General features: G+C 35.1%; 1 protein-coding gene across 1 annotated transcript; it reads left to right on the top strand.

The window, feature by feature from the left end:
- The first annotated feature begins 409 nt into the window (after nucleotides 1–409).
- Nucleotides 410–19,474, top strand: LOC108551494 (leukocyte surface antigen CD53). Its single transcript, XM_017905691.1, has 9 exons — nucleotides 410–1,017; nucleotides 2,164–2,246; nucleotides 9,180–9,392; nucleotides 9,474–9,659; nucleotides 11,995–12,117; nucleotides 13,627–13,680; nucleotides 13,752–13,844; nucleotides 17,064–17,147; nucleotides 18,421–19,474. The coding sequence occupies exons 2-9, from the start codon at nucleotides 2,199–2,201 to the stop codon at nucleotides 18,481–18,483; spliced, it is 864 nt and encodes a 287-aa protein (XP_017761180.1). The 5' UTR covers nucleotides 410–1,017; nucleotides 2,164–2,198; the 3' UTR covers nucleotides 18,484–19,474.
- The last annotated feature ends 5,755 nt before the right edge of the window (nucleotides 19,475–25,229 follow it).

The following is a 25,229-nucleotide window of genomic DNA, read 5'->3' on the forward strand; positions in this document are numbered from 1 at the left end:
ACGTTTCAAAAACCGTGACACTGCACACATGGAGAAGAGCACAAATTGCAGAAACAACTTGGCGCAGTTCTAGAACAACAAAACGTGGTGGGACGTTTGCGGAGAGGACACGAGACACGACAAGCATGACAACAGCCGGATGCAAGCATGGTTTTAGCAAACTCACGAAACAGGGTCCAGCGAAACTCGTGGTCCGGGTTAAAGCAGCCTGATGGTAATTGACACTCGAATGAACCGGTGTAAAGGCTGGTGAATTGGCCACTGGTCGCACGGTTTGGACGTCAGTCAGCGTCGGGACGGAGGCTGGTCGAGTGGAGAAACGTCTGGACTAACGAGCGGAGGTCGATCAGAAGGACCAGAGGGCGTCGGCGCTGTTACAATGCGACGCAGTCGCATCTGGACCAACCACGGGTCGACGTAAGAGCGAGAGGCGAGCAGCGAGAGAGAAGGAGCGAGTGTACCGCTCCCGAGTCAGATGACGTCGGGGCTGCCAGCATTTACCCTCGGCAGTAGCGTCGCGATCGTACGCGCCTGGATCCTCTATCGGTGTTTCGGGGTGAGATCCATCGGAGGAGTCGCGGAAACTGCGAGAGTTGGCACGTGAGATTGGTACATCGATTTTCCGCGTTCGCAGCCGCCTTTAGAGCAGTCGAAACATCGTTACCTTCCCTGTGCACAGTCTCGATCACTGTGTCCCCGATCCCGGAGGATCCCTGGTGCTCGTGAATCGAACAACTCGGGCAGAGAGTGGAAGGACGAGAGGTTAAACGACCCAGTGCCGAGGACCGTGAACCACCTGTGAATCGATGTATACAGAAGAACAGAGATACATTGGGTAGAGATTGATCTGACTGGAGATCAGGCTCTGGCTTTTGTCTCGGGAGCGCTGCTCGCATTTTTGCGCTTCGTTTCCCGCCCTTGTTCTCCTCGAGTAAGCGTCAACAGGGAGCAGGAGAATCAACAGGACCCAGCAACCGCCTATCCCTTTCACAGAGGCTGTTTACATCACTCGCACTGGTAATATGGCAAGTAACGTAATAGACGACTAGTTAACAGTAATTCATAAGCTCGACCATCAGCATGCGTAGTGCCTAGATCGAAACGATAAATTTTTCCGTGATTTCGTCCATCATGGCGAGGAAGCGTGACAGAAAGCTGTGCACGACTTCGGTGATTTCAATTTTCGCGATTTATTTTCCAATCGGGACGAGTACACTTGTTACGCGACTCGTAATTAATCGAGCACGTTCTGGACCGAATTTTATTAGTTTATTTTAGTTTCCGGAATTAATTAGTACCCCGTGATATCAATTAACGTATAGTTCTCGCGAGACGCTATTATCGAGCGGAGAATTTCGTCGTGGTGTTTGATCCCGATCGGTAACGACGTTCCACCACGGATAATACATTAACCGAGATAGTCTGCCGTCGAAACGGGCGGTTCAAACAGGTTTCAGTGCGTCGGGGGATATCTGCTTCGCAGTAATTTCCGTGTCCCCTTTCGGCAACGTCCATTGTCCGTCATCGAGTTATAATTGCATCCCCAGAGTGAAACGAGGATTCTAAAGACCCTTTCTTTGTCCATCTTTCAACGTTGATCTGACCTAAATAAGTCAATCTGCGCTTTGCCTCCCCGCCCTCGCAAATTCTCCTCGCGATTACCGCTTTTTATCGCTGGATCTTGTCACGACGCTGCGTCCCGGCTTGCTGGATTTCATCGATCGTTCGATTAATCGTCCGTCCAACCTCCCCCCGCTGTTTCTTCGATCTTTTGTTACCGTGTTCCAAACTTCCGAGATTGGCGCGTTTAACCCCTCGAGTCGGGTTCAGACGCGACGGTATTTTCATCTTCGCGAGTGGTTCACGGAGGGTATGTGTGCGCGTGGTTTTTAAAACTCGTTTCGATGCTGCAGGTTTTTAGAGCAGATTGTTGCCATGTTCGAGCCGGGATGAACGGAGGTGTCGATATCGGAAAAGTGGAACGGGTGGAAATGAAACAGCGCGATCGTATTAATTAAAAGTAGCACGCTTGAGCGGCTCGCACGCTAGATGTCGCGCTGTTGCAAAACGTTTTTAGGTTATGTTTCGGTGTTGCATAGCGGCAGATAAAATCGGACGGTGTTCGTTTCGAAATAATTCACAGGAGTGGCATTGTTTTTGCAGATTGATGACTATTTGATGTCTTGAAAACGATCGGCATGAAGTACTTGAAAGTCGTTCTATTCACATTCAACTTATTGATATGGGTAAAGTATTAATCGTTTGGTTATTGGTTATATGGTTTGAGAATATATCGAGCAGATTTTCCAGTTATTACGAGAATTTTCGTACGATTTGATATAAATGAGGATTCGAAAGTATTTTTCTCGCGCAGAAAATAGGAGCGACTTGGTAATTTATAAAGAGCCTCGGCATTTTCTGATAAAGCGTAAACAAGGAATATACACACGCTGTGACTAATAATAAACTGCTCGTGTATCAATAAAGTCAATCACCTAGAAAGTTCAATAACAGTAAATAAACCGGTGTGATGTGAATTACAAGAAAAATTGAACGACTTGCAAGAAGTTAGTTTTAACGTAATTGTCGCTGTAATTATTAATAGATGGGTAGAATATAAATAGGAATTGTATGTTCTTAAAGAGACAAAAGAGATGATATTTACATTGAAACTAGCGTTGATTTTATATATCATTGTGTCATAGCGAAACTTTTTTATTATAAACTAAGTAGAATTTTTAATTTATACCGTACTGTGCAAAAGTTTCAGACCATTTATCGATGAAAAATGCTTTGCTGCTTCCTAAATGAATTTAAAGATATTTTGGTACTATTTTCATTCCCAATATTTTTTGAAATTTCTCCCATTATTTAATTTTCTCGAATATTGAAGAGTATTAATTAATTCAAAATGTGCTGCAAATTGATCCATGTTTTGTTGTTTTAATAGCAATAAAGGCAACAATATTGTAAAGTAATTTTTTACACAAGTTATTTAGTAAACGAAAAATATTTGTCTCTAATTTATGATTTATAACAATATTTTATACTGAGATATTTTAGAAAAGAATTACTGTATAATTAAGTATAATTGCTGCATAATAAAATGGGAAATAGCTATGGGACTTTCTATAAGACACTTACAAATTTTGACAGCTGCCACTTAAAAATTTTGGTGATCGCCATATGAGATTATATAACACTATTAAAAATTACTATGGCTTCCAATATAAAATGGTTAAAAATTTTGGCAATCCTTGTATACGGAGGTAAAAATTTTTAACGATATTTCTAGGAGGCAATAAAAAATTTGTTAAATTCCTCAGATATTAGTAAAAAATTTTAATAATCTTCTCTGTAAAATAGCTAAAAATCGTGATGATCATTATATAGCACAGTCAAAAATTTTGGTAATCCCTGTATAAAACTATAAAAAATTGCAATGACCCAGTCTATAAGACGTTCAAAAATTTTGAAAACTCTCACATATTAGTCTAAAATTTTTATGAGTTAATAACTCGATAAAAAATTGCAATGGCTCCCCATAAATGGCAGTCAAAATTTTTTGTAAGTACACGTGTAACGCAGCAAAAAAATTTGGCAAACCTAAAATAACATAGTAAAAGGACCCAAGACCTTTAAAATTTGCACCACTCCCATATTTATAATTACAAGGAAAGATATCATAATTTTAAAAAATAGTTTACTCGTTAATTGAATGCCTCAACATAAGTGTTTCATATTTATTAAAAAATCTTTGAAGAACAATATTTCGAAATTGAACATATTGGTATCCACCATATAACAAGATGAAAAATTCGACACTCGTATAATACGATAGAAAGTCCACAATTTCCATAAACAGTATTATTAAACACAATAATCCCATTTCTATAACAATATGCGAAAATTTGTTCGAATTTGAATAACACGATTAAATAAGTACAATCGTAATATCCAACAGTTGTACCATAAGCTGTACTTAATTCTACTTGCTAGATACCGATGCAAGTGTCCCAAAACTTTTGCACAGTACTGTACATAGACATAGTCTCACTGCATAAACATCTTTGAAATTTTTCCTTACATAGATGTCGCTTTTATCTCAGAAATTTTTTCCAACATATACTTCATAATTATAACCATAACGATATAGATGTTATTTATAAAGAATTCCTGGATGAAAGAATTATTTATAAATTACAAGCAACTTTAATGAAAAGCAGCTTCTCCTATAAAGCGCATTAATTATTTAGAAACAATCGAGAAAATATTCAAAGTTATGGAGAATATTCGTCTGTCGAGAGCTTTGTATACAGCGAATAGTACCTTGTGAATAGTAAATTAGAGACCGTTTGCAAAGAAGATCTCGCGTGGATTATCAAATGCGAGAAAACAGTTGTAAATAACGTTGGTAAACAGCGAAGTTAAACTCTGTATAAGTGAGAACCCTCTTCCTAAAGCTTTTTACAATTCTGCGACAATTAAACACCATTAGTTAGATGCATTGTCGTTAAAATATACAGGGTACTTCACGTAACTGGATCGAGATGCAACGTTGAATCGATGAAAGGAACAAAAGAGAAGAAACCAGACGATGATCTGTTTTTAAAACCTCTACCTCTTTCTTCCTACTCGAATATACGTTGTACACGTGAACGTGGTTATGAATTATGGTTGCTCTTTCCGTCAAACTGCTCTCTGGTATAGCAACTCGCGAAAGAAGCAGTAAATTACAAGTTGCTAGTTTAATGGGCGCTTATGCCATAACTTGGTTCGGTAATGGATTCAACGGTTAATTTGAAAAGTGTTTCATACTCGAGTACATTAATCAATTTAACTCTCAACTTTAGCAAACTTTGAATTACGGTAAAATGCTCTTAACCAACAATCTTCAGTTGCATGTACTCTGTACGCGTTCTGGGTACATGTTTATCCTCAGAGAGTCTCGGGAGACCAGAAAATGAATCATTTTAAAGATTCGACGAGGAGAAATCATGGATCAAATTTTGATTCGTGTCGTCGTGAAGTTTAACCTTCGAGTGGTGATTGCTATTTTCATGGCACTACTGATAATAAGACGTCAAATTGACTCCATATTGTAGGATGGCGAGACTGGTCTTGAGACACCGATAATTAACGAAAGAACAAGAACGCAATAACACATACTCAAAACTCGTAAACTGATTTAACTTAGGGAAAGAACACCAAGATAACGAAAACACGCAAAATAGTTAAAAATTTTGGCAATCCTTGTATACGGAGGTAAAAATTTTTAACGATATTTCTAGGAGGCAATAAAAAATTTTTTAAATTCCTCAGATATTAGTAAAAAACTTTAATAATCTTCTCTGTAAAATAGCTAAAAATCGTGATGATCATTATATAGCACAATCAAAAATTTTGGTAATCCCTGTATAAAACTATATAAAATTGCAATGACCCAGTCTATAAGACGTTCAAAAATTTTGAAAACTCTCACATATTAGTCTAAAATTTTTATGAGTTAATAACTCGATAAAAAATTGCAATGGCTCCCCATAAATGGCGGTCAAAAATTTTTGTAAGTACACGTGTAACGCAGCAAAAAAATTTGGCAAACCTAAAATAACATAGTAAAAGGACCCAAGACGTTTAAAATTTGCACCACTCCCATATTTATAATTACAAGGAAAGATATCATAATTTTAAAAAATAGTTTACTCGTTAATTGAATGCCTCAACATAAGTGTTTCATATTTATTAAAAAATCTTTGAAGAACAATATTTCGAAATTGAACATATTGGTATCCACCATATAACAAGATGAAAAATTCGACACTCGTATAATACGATAGAAAGTCCACAATTTCCATAAACAGTATTATTAAACACAATAATCCCATTTCTATAACAATATGCGAAAATTTGTTCGAATTTGAATAACACGATTAAATAAGTACAATCGTAATATCCAACAGTTGTACCATAAGCTGTACTTAATTCTACTTGCTAGATACCGATGCAAGTGTCCCAAAACTTTTGCACAGTACTGTACATAGACATAGTCTCACTGCATAAACATCTTTGAAATTTTTCCTTACATAGATGTCGCTTTTATCTCAGAAATTTTTTCCAACATATACTTCATAATTATAACCATAACGATATAGATGTTATTTATAAAGAATTCCTGGATGAAAGAATTATTTATAAATTACAAGCAACTTTAATGAAAAGCAGCTTCTCCTATAAAGCGCATTAATTATTTAGAAACAATCGAGAAAATATTCAAAGTTATGGAGAATATTCGTCTGTCGAGAGCTTTGTATACAGCGAATAGTACCTTGTGAATAGTAAATTAGAGACCGTTTGCAAAGAAGATCTCGCGTGGATTATCAAATGCGAGAAAACAGTTGTAAATAACGTTGGTAAACAGCGAAGTTAAACTCTGTATAAGTGAGAACCCTCTTCCTAAAGCTTTTTACAATTCTGCGACAATTAAACACCATTAGTTAGATGCATTGTCGTTAAAATATACAGGGTACTTCACGTAACTGGATCGAGATGCAACGTTGAATCGATGAAAGGAACAAAAGAGAAGAAACCAGACGATGATCTGTTTTTAAAACCTCTACCTCTTTCTTCCTACTCGAATATACGTTGTACACGTGAACGTGGTTATGAATTATGGTTGCTCTTTCCGTCAAACTGCTCTCTGGTATAGCAACTCGCGAAAGAAGCAGTAAATTACAAGTTGCTAGTTTAATGGGCGCTTATGCCATAACTTGGTTCGGTAATGGATTCAACGGTTAATTTGAAAAGTGTTTCATACTCGAGTACATTAATCAATTTAACTCTCAACTTTAGCAAACTTTGAATTACGGTAAAATGCTCTTAACCAACAATCTTCAGTTGCATGTACTCTGTACGCGTTCTGGGTACATGTTTATCCTCAGAGAGTCTCGGGAGACCAGAAAATGAATCATTTTAAAGATTCGACGAGGAGAAATCATGGATCAAATTTTGATTCGTGTCGTCGTGAAGTTTAACCTTCGAGTGGTGATTGCTATTTTCATGGCACTACTGATAATAAGACGTCAAATTGACTCCATATTGTAGGATGGCGAGACTGGTCTTGAGACACCGATAATTAACGAAAGAACAAGAACACAATAACACATACTCAAAACTCGTAAACTGATTTAACTTAGGGAGAGAACACCAAGATAACGAAAACACGCAAAGACGCACTCTTTTAAAACTCTCTTTCTAACACCAAGCGACTCACGCTTGTGCTGGTCACAACCGATTTCATAGGACTCTGTTTTGGTTGTCAAGGACCACGCTTTTATGCTTTCCTTAACCTACGCTTCACCTCCCCGTAGAGGAGTCGCGCAACTTAATTTTGTTATATAGAATAACTTTTCGATTTGCTTCTAGAAGATATCGATCGGTTTACGATTTGCTTTCGTTGGCAATAGCCGATTCGCGATTCCTTTTGCTATCCTACAATATTAACCCTTTGCACTCGACGATTTTTTGGCTAGAGAAGAATAGAAATTCAAAGATTTTCTACTAAAAAATTGACGATACTTTTTTCCGCAGTAAATAAAGAATTATAGTATAATAATAGAATTGTAGAATTATTTGACTTCGATATTTCGCACACTGTTGCATTACATTAAATTTGATATATTAATTAATATCGATCTTCCAAATTTTATGAAATGATAACTGAGGGTCATCTCTTGAGTGCAAAGGGTTAATAAAGGGATACTTTTGATGGGTAAATATAAGGAATAAGAGATATTACTTTATTCCAATATATACAGGGTGTCCCAAAAAATGTATACACGCTTTGCGTGATTATAAAAACAGTATATATTTTACTGTTTAATAAAACTATCTTTGCACTTGCAGTATGTTTTCACACTTATGGTAGCACTTTAAAATATATTTACGTTGTTCAAAGTATAGTCTAAAATCAGCCATTATTTTAAATGGGTTGCACCTAGAAAAGAAGAAATAAATTAGGAAGAATAAGGTATTACAGTGTGTATACGTACTTTTGGGACACCATGTATTTATTACGAGTTACATGAGTCTTAGGAGTAAGGTATAAACTAAAAGACTAGACTAACTGATATGATATGATCACGCAACTAACACTCTCATATCGACTCTTCTGCAAATTCCGTAAAAGACTGTCTTAAGACAGCCCTTGCTCCCCTATTAGGCTTATTTTGAGCGAAAAAGATTACACGTCCTTGTGAAAGCATTTGATTTTGTTTATTTTATAAATATGCATTTCCCAATTGTAAACATAAGATAAATTTTTAATTTTGTAGTTTATCATGGTATGATATCTATGAAATCTTGCTTCCTTCGAAGACCCCCCCGAGGTTTTATGGTGCCCATAAGAATTATTGAGGCCCAGACTGACTAAGTCCGAAGGATGGTAATAAAATGCTGTAATAAAATTTTTGAATTTAGCTTAAAACGATTAATTTTCTAACATTATTATTAGAAAATCAATTTGATTTTGAGTTACTACTATCGTAATGACACGGAGTCAATCTGACACCCAGTCATCATTATCAATAGGGAGTTAAATTGATATGCATCACCGCTCTAAGATTAAACAAACTTCTTCAAAAAATTTCAATTTTTACTTACAACGTAAAAATTACATAAATTACTTCGTTAACACGTTGAATGCACAGCTTCTTTCGTCTTGCTTGCAGTTTAACCCACTGTATCAGATATTTGTTTCATGTTTGAAGAAATATTTAGATACGTTCGTGATATCATCTCTAAATTATTTAAAATTTATTAATACACTGTATTTTTAGCAATATTTTAATTGTCAGTCAACATACTCTATTGTCCTGTGCGAAAAGTATACCGTTGACAGCCCTTGGTGACTGTCACGGTCTAGACGGAAAGGTCAGTGTTAGTACCGATGACTGACATGACGCTTAATGCGTTGAAGGTATACTGTTTCGTCCAGTTTTAACAAAAATCTAATCAGCTTTTGTGATTGAACACGTGAACCTAACCACACGCTGCCAAATATAGAATTGTATAATTCGGAACAGGTTAATTCTGAGATCAGTGTAGTGTCTCTCTTCCCAGTTACATAAAGAACCTTGTATAATACTCATGGTGGAGCTAAATAAAAAGAAATTACTCGATAGTTGGCCGGGTGTACAGTACTGATGATAGGAGTATGTCTGCTGTTGGAATCAAGCAAAGGGCACCTGTTAAATCTTTTCGTGCCCGACGCGGCGCCGCACGAAACCATTAACCGGGTAGCTTACAGCTTGCTTGGCCTCGGTTTCACGGTGTTGACGGTTGGTTTCTTCGGATGTCGAGCTGCTGTTCACGGGAACCAATGCATACTGGCCACCGTAAGTCGTCGAAAGCTTTTTATCCCGGATCTAAAATAATCAAGCACAGGGCCATGGTTCACTCTGCATTTTGATCCCCAGTATATGAGCATGCTCGTGGCACTGATCGTCACAGAGCTCGTGACAGCAGCTGTCGGTGGACTAATGACGTTCCGGATACTTTCCGGATTAGAGGAGCGACTGATCAGCAAGCTGGCCGATGACTATGGCGACGAACCGACCAGCGACATCCCCTTCAGCCATAGTCTCGACTTTGCGCAGTACAAGGTACAACAGTCTGCTTAATAACTGCGATCGATTGTTTAATCTCGGAGTTAGATAACCGTGCGCGGTTATGGGGTAAATAGAGGACGTCGAACGAATGGGGCACTGTGCGATTAATCCGTAATTATGGCTATAATTGCTGTTTAATTGCTCCGCGACAACGTCTGCAATTCTAACGAGACCTCGGGTCTTTCTTATAGGGTGTCGCAAAATTCACTCGAGATTTGAATTTCGCGCCATTTCTGCGGCAGTGTTGGCAACGAAAAACAGCGTGACTGCTGACAGTTCAGGGTTATTAACAGTTTGAGTCCCAGAGGCTTTTGGAAGAACACGGTCGAAAAACCCAGAAAATCATGATAACGCTTACCTTAATCGAGTGCGAAAAAGTCTAAATGGCGCGATAGACGACAGTCATGACTCGCGGAATATTCCGCGCTCGGTGATAGACGATTGTCGTGGCTCGCGGCATATTCCGCGCTCGGTGATAGACGACAGTCCTGACTCGCGGAATATTCCGCGCTTGGATGCAAATGTGTTAATTTTATGTCGAAAAATCCCAATCGCCGCGATAGCGCTTGTTGGTGCTATGTGACGTAAGTACGTGCTTCGGCAAAGTTGAGCGCGCCTCTTCGACTGAAGAGGGCGACACTAACTTGGGACACAAACGGTTAAAAATGGCGCGTATGAGAGAACAACGCGTCTTCATATTTGAGCGATATTTACAATTTTTAATTAGAAAGCTTTGTTTTCCACGAAGAATTACTTCCTGCGTGAACTTTTCGACACCCTATACGTATACGTTTTGCATCCATGTACAGGGTGTTATTGAATGTGTTGTACAAGCTGAAAAGATGCGAATGTACGTGAAAAGGCAAGTGGAAAATGTAGAGTGACATTTCTTCTTGTACATCCCTTTTCGACTTGTAGCAGCAATTAGATAACGCCTTGTACAATGGTTCGTATATGGCACAGTTGCCTTTTGTCTGTGCTTCGCTATTGCTTTCATCTTATGCAAATGTTTCGGACATACATTCGGACACGTCTACTCGAAGCTATAAGCTATAGTCGTGCACTCTTGTCCACGCCATTATCTTCAGTATTTGATATAAATTACGGGTCTGAAACACGATGTGTAGTTATGATGAGTTGAATCATAAGACAGAGAAGGAATACTGGTTTTCAGCCATCTTGGTATGCTAAAGTTTTAAATTAGACTACTTCTAATAATAATATATTTCATAAATATATTTCCGATCATAATTAATATTAACCATTTACATTCGAGAGGCGATTTTCAGTCACTATTTAATAAAATTTTGAAAATCGATATTAATTAGTATGTCAATATTAAAATAATATAGCAGTATAACAGTTATATGATTTTTTAAGGTATGGAAATAACATAATTTTACGTGTTAATTATTATACGATTTCTTATTTACTGCTTAAAAAGATATCGTCAACTTTATAGCAGAAAATCTTTGAATTTCTACTCTTCCCTAGCTATCTAAAAATCGTCGAGTGCAAAGAGTTAAGAGCCACCTATGGTGATAGCCACAAGTATGAAATTTTCATTCATTTTGATCACCATCATCCACTCACGCCATTTTAATTTAGGTTTATACTTTACCTCTAATCATAGATTTAACAAAAAAATCAAAGTATAAATGAATTAAAACTTCGAACACACCTCTACAAGTAACCATAACCTCTTCGTATAACAAACCAGACATCAGATAAATTGCGCTAGAATTAAATTTGAAAATTAACTATAAATACTTCGTCAAGGTTTCAGTTTAGTAAAACTGGATGTCATAGTAATTATAAATAACCAAAGATATTTACATGAATTAGCAATAATCAAGAACACTTTCTTCAAACAACGCTGAAACACTCCATTATTAGTAACTGAATTGACAGCCAGAGCGCGCAACTGTGTTAGCATACCAAGATGGCCGGGTTTCTTTCATTCTCCACTAAAAAGTCTTCTGTTTTAGATGCATGATCCAAATACTGTTTCTCTACACCTATACCAAATATTCCTCGACCAATTAGACACTTTTCATTGGTTTCTCGCGAATATAATCTCCCATTTATTTCCACGCTATCGCCGCAATGTTTCGCGAATTTGATCGATCGTTTCGACTCGATTTCACGCGCGGCAATTTCAAAGGCCATTTCCACGATTGTGTTTCGCATCTTTCTGAACGGAAGAAGATCAGAAAACTGCACAATGCAAATTTTATTTCGCGCCTGAGGGACGCCTAATACCCGACATGGTATATCCATCGAGGCATATTACGATGGTCCAAAGAGCATACGAGTGATTCCATTGCAGTTTAATTGCTGCGGAATACATGGATACGAGGACTACAATGGCACAGCCTGGTGGAGGGACAAGCAGATTTCGGGGAGCAGGAAGCAGGTCCCTCTCACGTGCTGCATTTTAAGAAATACAGAGGTACTGGAAACCGATTTATTTTCAGAATATAATTGCACGTTCCCTTTGTATCTCGCTTCGCGCCATTTCAAATATCGTCAAACGTTGAAAGTGTACTTTCGAAATCCATTTAAAACGAATGTCTTTCCTATTGTTGTTTTGATTTATACGTTTTTAACGTCCACACCGACATTGTTTAATATCCAGGAGACCCATATAGTTGGCATAAAATTCTTTCACCTATTTGACCTACGTCACACGTAGTATGTATTCGATTCCAACCTTTTTCAACACTATCTGCTCTTAGATTTTTAACTTCTAAGTAGTTAGAAGACACTGATTCTGATAATCAAATCTGTAATTACAAGATTTAATCGCCATAATGTCATCGAATCATCGAATTTGATGGGGAATCTGGTTACCAAGTTATGTTAACGTCAAAATCAATACATATACTGAGGCTGTACCAATATTTGGAATGATAGTTTGTGGGACCAGAGCTTGGTCTGCTTCTAATGTAAATTTGGCATCAAAATATAGACTGTAGGACTTGATAGAAAAATCGATCTAGAGCAGTGATAGATGGAGATGATTTTAAATAAACTTTATAGAAATTCGATGGTAAATTGATATTACGTTATAACCAAATTATTTATTAGGTCTGTTATTTAGAAAGTTAAAGGCTTGCACGCAATTCATCAGGATGAATTTATCAAAATTTATATTTAAATTTAAAAATATTTAAAGATTTACGACACTATCAGTGAGGATTGATATTTTTGACAGGTTAGATTCAACATTTTGTTTGAGTGTCGATACTTGGGTAATACTGTATGAGTTTGGTATGTTAGCAGGAAGGATAGTACAAAAGCAAGAGGAACACTGTGTTCTCTTTGACCATCTCTGATGCTCTTGAAATCCATACTTTTGACAGCACAGTCTGATGTACTTAAATAGTTAATATTGATCTCATGTTCATGCCAGTGTTTTGTTGCTCTCTTTCATTTGATCCCCGCGTTTCCTGTTCTCTCTCTTTGTTACGTGCTACAATAGAACGCTATTCGTAGATGTGACACTTCCAGCTAATAACGAGAATTCGTGTACTTTATTTTTATCATTGTGTTTGGGAAGATAGAGGTGATACATTATGATTAGTTAGACTCACGTACCTTTTAACTCGCCAGACTCATACAGCATTTGACACAAAATTCACTCGTTAGATTTATATTCACCTTCCCATGTTATTAATTTGCATAAATCCTAATAATAACTTATTCTGTCACAATGGACAGGAAATATGTCAAGTAAGGATGACCTGGACGTATTTAAATACCTTTTATTTCAAAAATAATAAATTTTAATTGCCCATGATACACGGATTAAGAGAAAGTATAAATATAAGATTTATCGTTGACAAGTATTATTATTATAAAATGAAACAAAGTCGTATTGCTTCAGACTTCATCTTTGTTATAAATAATCGTGCTGAAATAATCAGTCGAGATACGTGACGTTTGTTTTGCTTCGCAGGCAACAGATACAGGAAGTCCAATGAGTGTCGTGTCAAGAGTGTTTCATAAACATGTAAGTAATTAGATTTATGCGCAATTTCGTTTGCGTTACGTTCATTAAACGTTTATTTCATCGTGGAAAAGACCGAGAAACCGTGGTTAAATCCGAAACCAAAGGACGAAGCAGCATGTCAAGTGGAAGACAAAGAAGGACACGATGGATATCGGCATAAAGAGGTACAGTTACACGCATACTACGATTAAATTATTTTACAATAGGTAGATTGCTCGATTTAATGAAAGTTAAAGGAATTATACTCTCGCATATCGTAATTTATAATTTTAATTTCAGCTTTTACGTTTAAATTGTATTATTTGTTTCATGAAATTACGACAAATCGTGTAATTGCAATCAGATAATTACAATTGAAGTAGTCAAAACGGTATAAAATCAGGAAGAAGAAAAAGCAAAAATATTTCTCTTTCTCTTTTTCGTGATTTTATACTGTTTTGACTACTTTAATTATAATATGTTAGCATAATTTATATTATGCATGCAACTTGGCGTAAGAAATTAACGCGACACATTCAAACGTGGCTACGTAAACTGCGCATGCTCGAAAGTGTAATATTCGTAACAAAATGGGCACTTTTCATAACGTTGCAGAATCTGGAGCAAAATGAAACATTTAAGACTTAGCGACACAAAAAGTCATAAAAATAATAGAAACCTGCATAGTTTTTGCGATTTTATTTTTGAAGAGCCATTGAATAATAGTCCTGCTGCTTTTGGATTTCATGAAATACTTCTCCCAAACGTTTTTACAATCTTTTCATTTAATCCCATTAGGAGATTTCGAGAGTAAGCTAAAGAATGAATAAATCTGAAAAGATTAAATGTTTTACTGAATATGATTTAAAATAAGGGCAAAGAATTTAAACAGAAGACTTGAATTTGAAAATATGTAGAATTAAAGAGGAGCTAAAATGTACTTAAAAAAAGAAGAAATATCACGTTAAATACTATAAAGAATTATGAAAAGAAGTATGAAAATATTTATTAACCTAATCACATATCAAATTTTATTTTGTTCCTCACACTTTGCCTCCCTCACCTCCCTCACATAACCTTACCTACCCCAACCCTCTAGAGATCTATAAATTTTATATACTATTTGTAGGTTAGAATAATAACTGTTAACATGGTAAGGTAAAATTAATTTAATCATCTATAACCAGAATTTTCGTCAATAACAAATCGAAGTTATTATAATTACCCAAGCTTCTTATTTTAGTTTGATTTAAAATTGTATTGAATATGATGTTATAAAAGTATATTACTTCCAAGATAAATATACTTTCGTATAATCTAAACGATGTGTCTAAAACACTATCATCTGCACACATGAATGTTACTTAAATACTTAACTTCTTAAATAACAATTTTATTGTCAAGATTTTAAGTAAGAACACTGAAGACTTTACCAACAACTAATTCCGCAAATGGTGGTACTTAGATACCTTTCGTGAAGTTTTTAATTATTACAGTAACCGCTAGATGACACTAGCGCTAACAGGTTTGACTACCTTTGTTGAAAGCTATGTATAAGGCAGGCAGGATCTTATTTCTTCATTTTATCTTAATTCATTTCCTATCTTAGACTAAAGAAACATTTCACAACTATCATTTTATAAAAGTATCCTGTTATGGTACAATTCTTTCTTTGAAATACCAGAATCTTTCTTCTATAAATATCTTACATTATTCGTCAGTATTAATTGCATATATAAAACAATATTTCATTTTGACACATTCTTTTCATTTTCTTTCTAGTATCTGCAACTTACACGCAATGGCCCCTTAAATTTAGTGAAATAAAATAATGTTTTGCAAAATTAATTAATCGAATATATTTGATGATAGCTATTTCTTAAATTCTCCTACATTCATGGCAATTACATAACTATCGTAATATATCGAAGTAAAATAATAATTTGTAAAATTAATTTATTACTATTGGAGTAAAATAATAATTTGCAAAATTAATTTATTACTATTGGAGTAAAATAATAATTTACAAAATTAATTAATCGAATATATAATAACAGCTATTTTTTAAATCTTCTTGCGTTCGTGACAATTATGTAATTATCATAATATATTGGAATGAAATAATAATTTGTAAAATTAATTAATCAAATGTATCTGATAACAATAATTTTTTTAATTTTCCTGCATTCATGACAATTACGTAACTATCGAAATACATCGAATATAGATACAATGATGTATATTGGAACTCTATAGTATGTTTCCAGTGTTGTTACGTTCGAAAGTAACGTCCATCGATCTTACTTGATACGAAGGGGTCATTGACAACTGGTGAATGCTTGCTTCTTACGTTTTGCATATTTATGAGATTCTTACATGCATCGGGCGGGGAAAAAATGAATTTATTGAATTACTAAATCGAGGTTTGAACTGGGACACTTCACTTGCCAAATGAATCACTTTTAATTAATTAAATTATCGAAATCGCTGACGACTCTTTTATCCCGATCAAAAATGGCTACCGATTTTCATCCAATTTGCTGAATAAAAACCGAACGTGAAAAGAAATATAGAAAAATACAGGCGTAATTTGATTTGTTAAAATTTCGAGGGAAACGAATTTATACTCGTCAATTCACATCTGTGTGCTTTAAAGCTATTTTGATCAATGATATTATCCATGATGTTAATAAATATTTAAATTTAAACATTTATCATTTCGTTTTAAATTTTTGTCATTCTTAGAAGCATCTTTTTATTTTTCTTACTGAAACTGAAATTTTTAAATGTTTCGAGGGTGATGAGAAACGTGTATTTAATTCTAAAACAAATAGAAAAGCGATTTTCACAATGTATTATGTCCTTTTTTAAATAATTTTTTGAATAATTTAATATCTCCAATTATAAATGGATTTGCAATATGTTTTAATTCACTATAGTCCTTTGTGGTTTCGAAGTGTGTATGAGTATTTTCAAAAATTGGTTTCAGTTCTCATTATATTATTTTAATTTATCGTGATATTAGTATAATAATATCAAACAGTCTACCTTTGCCGATTTTGATCCATAATGGGAGAAAATATTGTTTAGTAATATTTATATGCAAAAATACAAAAATATGAAAATATATAAAAGAATATAAATATTTTATAAATAGTTAAAATGCAAAAAATATCCATATATATTTATAAAATATATATATTCTTTTTATTTACAAATCTTAGGCATTATTGTACTGGGAAAAGGTTAATAGCAATTATTGGATTCTAATTTACCAAACTAAAAATATTTTTACTGCTTCCAATTTATTTTCCTCATAAACAAAGAAACATCTGGTTATAGATGGTATTAAAAATCATTTCTATTATTTAATTTCTTCAGCTTATATCGTAAAATGTTTCTAGGGCTGTCTCGCCAAAATTACAAGTTGGTTGCAGTACGAGAGCTTCACCTTAGTATTCCTGGGTATGACAATGGCTGGTATACAAGTACGTTTCCAGTAGAGATTATGGCTTTGAACGTGCATCGAAGACACGTGTGTCACGTGTAATTAATATATCCGTATTTTACTCACTTGTACGTGTACACGTGATTGCAATTCACGTGTATTAACCCTTTGCACTCGAGAGGCGCTCTACAGTCGCCATTTAATAAAATTTCGAAGCTCGATAATCATTAACATATCAAAGTTTAAATAATGTAACGGTGTGTGAGGTATCGAAATCAAATAATTCTACGTGTTAATTATTACATGACTTCTTATTTACTGCTGAAAAAAAATATCGTCAGCTTTATAATAGAAAATGTTTGAGCCCTACTCTTCTTTAGCCAAAAATTCGTCGAGTGCAAAGGGTTAATCTATCCATGTTTTATTCCACGCGATTATTTATACCGAAATACTCGAATACTTAAATCCATTAACGCAAATAATTCGTAAAATAAATATACGATTTTCTAAATTGCAAGTAATAACAAAAAGCAACAAATTTTCTTAGAATTGTCCACACAAAATTCGTTCACAAATATACATCAATACAATACAACAATAACAATAAACCACCTGTGCAAGGTTTTCCAGCAACAGTAGTACAACCAGGAAGAGGGTAATTCTACATAGAAAAACGAATCGAAAAAGAAAAGGAATAAAATTTTTTCATTCGATTATTCAAATCGATGAAAATGATGAAAATCGACACCCTGTATACAACTACACTTTTCAAAATTCAGGTTTCATTAGATACAAAAACAATTTTAATAAAGATCAGATTGAAAATATTATCACGATCCTAATAGAAATCAAATTAATGACGCAAATGGTATAAATAAATTAGTATTAAATTAGTATAAATTAGTACAAATTATACTATATATATTACACTATATAAGTATAAATTATACTAATTATATAAATTAGTATAAATAAAATAGTATAAATAAACTGACAACTAACAATACACAAAATAATTGAGTTCGAGTTAGTTGAGTTTGAGTTGATTTATTGTAACTTAGCAAGTCATCTTTTATCTCAAATTCCTTACATAAGTATATCTAAGTATTCTGTTATATATCAATAACTATACGAAATACAATATGGATATGTCAATACGCATTTACTCACACGTATGCATTAAGAAATACACGGATATAGCAAGCACACGTATACACGCGTGTTTCAGATATACGTGAAACGGAATTTCCAGTTTCCTCAAAAGAACCTCCCTCTTAGATCCATGGAATCTGATCAAGCACTGTATGTTTCAGACATTCGGTATAATAACCTCAGCTTTCCTTTGTCGAACGATAAGGGACATGCAAATGGATTGAGTCGTGGATGCCAGATGCACAAAGCGGAAGAAAAAGCAAGTTCCAATACACGTTCGGTTTGCGAGGAAGTCAGAGCGTTGTTTCGATGTTTCAACCGTTCACAACCGACGATTCTTGCGATGAAGGCACTCGATCGAGGAAACAACGATTGCACAGTGGCTATAACCGGACATCGCGAGGAAAATTGTACGGGAATTTTCGTCAAGGGGCTTGAACATCACCGAGTCATCTGGCCAAAGGGATCCTCCTCATTTCTCAAGAACGCTCGATGGTTGCGAAACTTATCGTAGGATAGAAAGCTGTGCTTGCTCGAAACCTTCCAAACCATACCCGTCCCTTATGTGTGTTTCGTCGTAGGTTTATCTCGTGAGAAGGAAGAAAGAGGTCTATAAGATTCTGTAAATAAAGCGTTATCCTCTTCGTACACCGCGATTCTACCGTTTGCAAGTAGCACTTCTGGTACGACTCGTCGCGTTCTGGCTATGATCTAGCCACGCTCGACATACCGCAGTCATATATGTTTCATTACGGGTGGATCTGTAAATATGGATCTATAAATATGCGTAACAACGACGAGCAGATTCGTAGGATGAATCAACTTACTCGCGACACGATGCATGCGAATTTGTCGAGAGGTTATGTGATTTCTGTATGCACATTGGCAAACGTATATGTTCGAAACTACCTTGTGATCTTTTTAACGAGAAGAGTCGTACACTGTCGATGAGTAAATGCATGCGACATCGATGTATATGTGTGTGATAGGAGTTCGTAACCCGCGTAATAGCAGCTTAAGAAAAATCGACTCGTGTCCAGAAACAAAGATATGGAAAAAGTGACGTATGTATCCTCCGCCATATTGACCGCAACGTCGATAAGGAAGTGTATCTTTTTTATCTTCTTTTTATGTTCGCGAATAACGTTCAGAGGAAGGGAGAAAGAACGGGTATATTTGTTACAATAATTCGTGCCAAATAGATGATATATTGACAAGCGGATTTAACTTTGTTATATTTTTATTTTCCGATGAAATTTGTTGACAAATGTTTGGTGCGTTCGTAAGATAAGTATAGTAGGGAAATAATAAAAATCATTGTTCTCTGTACGTGGTATATTTATTTCTCACTTCACATTTTTGTTATAAATAAGAATAAAAGGTGAGTAGGATATGATAACATACAGGGTGTACCATTAACACACATCCAACTGTAGTGTCCTCATAGGGTATTTAATTATCTTCTAAACTACAGTTTGTTTCGAAAATGTTTCAAATGAAAGTTACTCAGTTTCGAGGGTGACTTTGAAAATTTACAAATTTACAAATTTGGATAGGAAATATCTTAAATTTAAAGCATAGCTCTTTGCTTGGTATCGCTTCCCAAAAATTATTCGTTGGAAAACGAAGTTTCGAGGGGGACTTTGAAAATTTACAAATTTACAAATTTGGATAGGAAATATCTTAAATTTGAAGCATAGCTCTTTGCTTGGTATCGCTTCCCAAAAATTATTCGTTGGAAAACGATACCAATTATCAGATCCCACCACGTAGAGGTGGTTATGCATAGGGACTCTAGCCTTAGGAGCCTCACAATGAACGCTTTACTGGCAGCCTTCTGTACCAAAGACACTCTTGTCTAACATAGAGCAAAAGCTATTCGCACTGTATCAGTGTCTTATAAAAGGGAATTCGAATCGGTATACTAAATTTTAATACTCAACTTCCGCAACGCTAACACTTTCCATTTCGAAAGACTCTAATGACTCTAAGTTCCCGTATAAATTGGGATTCAAGAAAAATATAGAAAATGCCAAGAAATAAAAATTAATACGAAAGAGGCTATACACGGCCGAAACTAACGAATTCGCGATTCGTCCTCGATACAAATCTACTACTCACTGTCAACCTGGACATGACTTACTCGAGAACGAAAATAGCAGGCGAACCGATAATACTTCCGCGGGTAATTCGAGGGCCCAGCGAGGCCTAATATTTTCTATAGCAATCTTATTTACTACAGAAAGGAAATAATTTGCAAAAGTGTAAAAATTATTACACTTATTTCTAATAATAAATTGGTCACAACGTACATTTATAATACAAGTGGAAATATTATTAAATTATAGGCTACTACTAGTATATATAACGCATTTGCGTGAAAATGCATCTATAACTAGCAAAAAGTTAACAAATTACTACATTTATTGTTAATAATAAATATTTGCAACGTATATTAACCATAAAAATAAAAAAAGTTAATAAATTATTAGCTACTACTTAAACAAACAACGTATTTATGTTAAAATGTATTTGTAACTTACAAAAAGCTGATAAATTAATAAATTTATTGTAAATAGCAAAACAAAATTGTTAATAAAAAATATTATGCAACGTACATTAACAATAAATGTAAAAAAAATTAATAAATTATTAGCTACTACTTAAACAAGCAACGTATTTGTATTAAAATTTATTCGTAACTTACAAGAAGCTAATAAACTAATAAATTTATTGTCAATAGCAAATTAAAATTGTTGTTAACAAATAGTTTGTAACATATATTAACGATAAAAGTCGAAAAAGTTAATAAAGTATTAGTTATTACACCGGAAATGTAACTTTTAAAGGAATCGGTAAAATTCGGAAATTTTCGTTAATCTTCGGCCGGCCGCCGCTATATAAGGGGCCCGCCTGAAGACTCGAGCCAGTTGTCGGATTGACTTCGGAGGGTCCGCGTTAATATTCTTTCTTTCTGTTTCAGGTTTTAATTATCTTTCTTCTTCCAGATTCTATTTCTTTTATTCTAGATTTCATTGTTTGAGCATTCACATGTTTTTGTGCAACATGCGAATGCTTCGTCGTTGGTTTATTTGTATACCATTGCTGGCTAGATCAATGGCTATTCAGTAGCCATTGTCCACACTCTTAAAGAATTTAACAATAATTTCTTCTTCCAGGTACTAATTATTTTTTGTTTCAGGTTTTAATTATCTTTCCTTTTTCAGATTTTATTTCATTCATTCTATTTGACTTTGTTTCAGCATTCGAGTATTTCGTACAATATTCGAGTGCTTCGTCGTTGGTATATTTGTATATCATCGTTGGCTATATCAATGGTTATTCAGTGGCCATTGTCCACTCTCTTAAATAATTTAACAATAATTTCTTCTTTTAGGTACTAATTATCTTTTCTTTCAGGTTCTAATTATTTTTCTTCTTCCAGTTTTTATTTCTTTCATTCTAGTTGTCTCTTTGTTCCAGCATTCGAGTATTTCGTATAATATTCGAATGCTTCGTCGTTGGTTTACTTATGTCTCATCGTTGGCTAAATCTTTCCTTTCACAAATTTTACGACTTCCGTTCGATTTGTTTTCGTTAGAGCGTTCGAGTATTTCGTATAATACTCGAGCGCTTCCTCGTTGGTATGTTTATATCTCACCGTTGGAATGTTTCTGTCTCGTAGTTATGTTGCTCAGGTCTCGTCGTTGGCTTGCTCGTTCCATTTCGTTATTATCCTTGATGGTTTCCTCGTACTAATCCCTTTCCTTTCAGCTACATATTAACAATAATATATTCTGTTTTAGCTTTTAGGTTTCTCAAGATTCTGTTTGCGACACATCAATGAACGATGCGTGCGTTTACTTTTAAGTAATCATAAGATAGATCCATAGACTAAGTATCATGTGCGCGCTATCTGTACAAAGGTAAGCTACCTAACTTGGAGCGAAATTTATAAATTCTCTATCATTTTCTTATCCCCCTCGTTTAGCAAATAGAACATAATTGTTCTCGCGATAATCGCGATCGTTCGTAAGTACCGACTAGCCTACGCGACGTGCTCTCGTGTACTCGATAAGTACATGCTTCGTAAGTCATCCTCACGACTCGTCTCCGACACTCATTTCCAGTCACTGTCAATCTCGTCATGCATCGGGTTCCAGGGTGACCCCCTCGGATCAGTGCGTCTTCTGACCTCGACGGGGCGGTCCGCTGCCTAAGTCGTACGCGACTGGGGCTCGGGCACATGCTGGCTGACGGACTAGTACCATCTACGGTTAGACCACAGGGATGATTAAGTTCTACCCCGTGTGGCTGGGATGCGAAGTGTCTGTCTTGGCCGGCAACCGCCCAGCAGGGCCCTCGCGTTGACACTAGAAGTTTCATTGGTTCAGGGACTATCCTTGGTCCACGTGTAAGTCTTGGCGAGTGCGACAGTGACTGGAATTGAGCTAGGCCCGATCGGGAGGGTGCCGAGGTATGAAGTTATCTCTGTACACGGGAGTACATCGCCTAGGCTAGTCGGTCTTTCGAATAATCGCGAACTCGTTCGGGCGCGTCGCGATTTTCTATTAGCTCGCGTGTTTGATATTTCATTCCCTATTTTTATGGGAACTTGAAAATATCTTAGCGTTGCGACAGTAGAGTTTCAGTATACCGAACCGAAACCCCTTTTGTAAGACACGAAATATAATAAAGTGTCAGTAGAGTCATTTTAACTTAATTCGCTCCAAGTTAGATTAGGGTACCTTTGATACAGGTAGCGCCAGCAGGCTGCGCCACTAGGGCGCATGTCGGGTCTCGATGCGTAGCCACCTCCACGTGGTGAGACCTGGTAATTGGTATCGTTTTCCAAAGAATAATTTTTGGGAATCGATACCAAGCTAAGAGCTGCGCACAAAGTTTAGGATATTTCCTACCTCTTGTAAATTTTCAATGTTCCCTTTGGAATTTGAAAATAGAGAGTGGGCAATATCTGTTTAAATGATATTTAAATGAAGAGGGATTAAGGTAAGTAAGGGGAGGAATTGCAAGTAAGGGAAGGTAAGTACAAGGTAAGTATGAGGTAAGTAAAATTATTAAAATGTACTGCAAAGTAGAAAAAGTATTGTCTAGAGAATTGTTGGAGATGATGTAAAATCATGGACGATCGAGAATTGATATACTGGAGGACCGGGGTTCGATTCCCGTCCATAGTTTTGATAATTCTTTTAAATATATTTTTTGTTTTGTTTTTATTTTTCGCCTATAAAAACATTGTAAATACACAATTATAAATAAAGTTTCTTAATAAAAAAATTTATTCTTTACGCTTCCTTATGCTAGTTTATATTTATTACAAAATAATAATATTATGTAAGAAAAATACTTTTCTATAGCAATCTTGTTTACTACAGGAAATACAAAACCTATCGCTCATGTAAGTATTAATTATTAAATTAAACATCCTATAAGAATGTTGCCTATAATTCCAACTTTGCTGTGCAGCTATAAATTTTCATGAATTAATTACAAAAACTTGGCAATTTATTAATTTTCTACTGTCGAATTGATTTCTAGTATCCAGTTCGAATACAAATTTTACCGCCTGCGATCAGCGCCATCTATGATTTTGGAATAGTTTCTCAAATAGTTTACTAACTCTGATTACGTGCACCTAATATATTTTAATTTATTTTAATAAATAAAATCATAAAGTTTTCTACATTCTTTAATAAATTCAGCCGAAACAGCGGTTTTAATTAGACAATCAGCATTCATTTCTTTACCTGGCAGACGACAAATATGCAAAGGTACGCCTTTACAACGCAATTATAAAATTTCATAAATTAAACACAGAAATTGAGCGATTTGTTAATTTTTCTCCAAGTGAACAGGAGAGTGCATAGGAAATGAGAAAAAATTACAAACAAACGCCGGAAGCATTGTTGTGTCCATGCAGGTGTGCCTGCATCACGAAAAGAATGTAAGTATTTGTATTAACATAACCTTTAGTTATAATTAAATAGTGTAAGTTAGAAAAGACAGTATTCTGTTGAAATAAACAGGCACGTGCAACAATAGAAAAATATTGGTCTCATGGAATATCATCAGCATAGATGCCAAGAATTATACTTTATACCAAGAAAAAATTGAAGCAGCAATATAAATATGTAAAGTATAATATGTCTATTGCATTCTAGGTCGGTTAACCATATGACATACAAGATAGAAATCTTTGATGGTCAAATGAAAATTCTGAAAATGCAGATGGTTTAGGCAGACAAAAAGGAATACAATTAATTTAGGTGATGGCCTCTTACGACAACAAGATATGGAGAATACAGTGAGATTGAAAGGTATGTTGCGTTCCTGATATAAATGAATATTAATATCAGTGGTCAAAGTCAATGATCATCGCTAATGTGTTACGTTTGAATAAAAGGAATGAGAAGAGAAAATGTATACTATGTCAAATCAAGAAACATAAAAGGGGCAGCATATGTATCAAGAGAGAAACATGTGTGGCATTGACTTCCAAATATGAGGATCATTGAAGAGATAGAGAATGAACAATTGATAATAGTTATGAAGGATAAATTTAAATTGAATATGGAGTGTAAATGTTGCACTAAGGCAAAAATGTCTAGTAATATCTATAGGGACTTGGAAACTATAAAAGAAGCAATTATAATGGTGCTGTGGCACATCATGGACTTCACTGGGCCAATAAAGCCAATGTCAAAAGGAGGTAAAAGGTATGATTATTCGAGAAAAGAACCATTTGGTTGACTGATTTATAAATAACTAAATATTTAATATGAAATATTATTAACGAAGGATTTTTTCTATTACAGGAGACTTACAAACATGAGTAATACTTATATGCAAGAGCCAGCCACTACGAGTAAAGTAATAAGTATCATTATATAATATTTCAATGGATTGTATATCTGTTTTTAAAAATTTAACCGATATACAATATTTACTT

Source organism: Eufriesea mexicana, unplaced genomic scaffold, assembly GCF_001483705.2.
Source record: "Eufriesea mexicana isolate 0111107269 unplaced genomic scaffold, ASM148370v2 scaffold4287, whole genome shotgun sequence".
NCBI classification, from domain to species: Eukaryota; Metazoa; Arthropoda; class Insecta; order Hymenoptera; family Apidae; genus Eufriesea; species Eufriesea mexicana.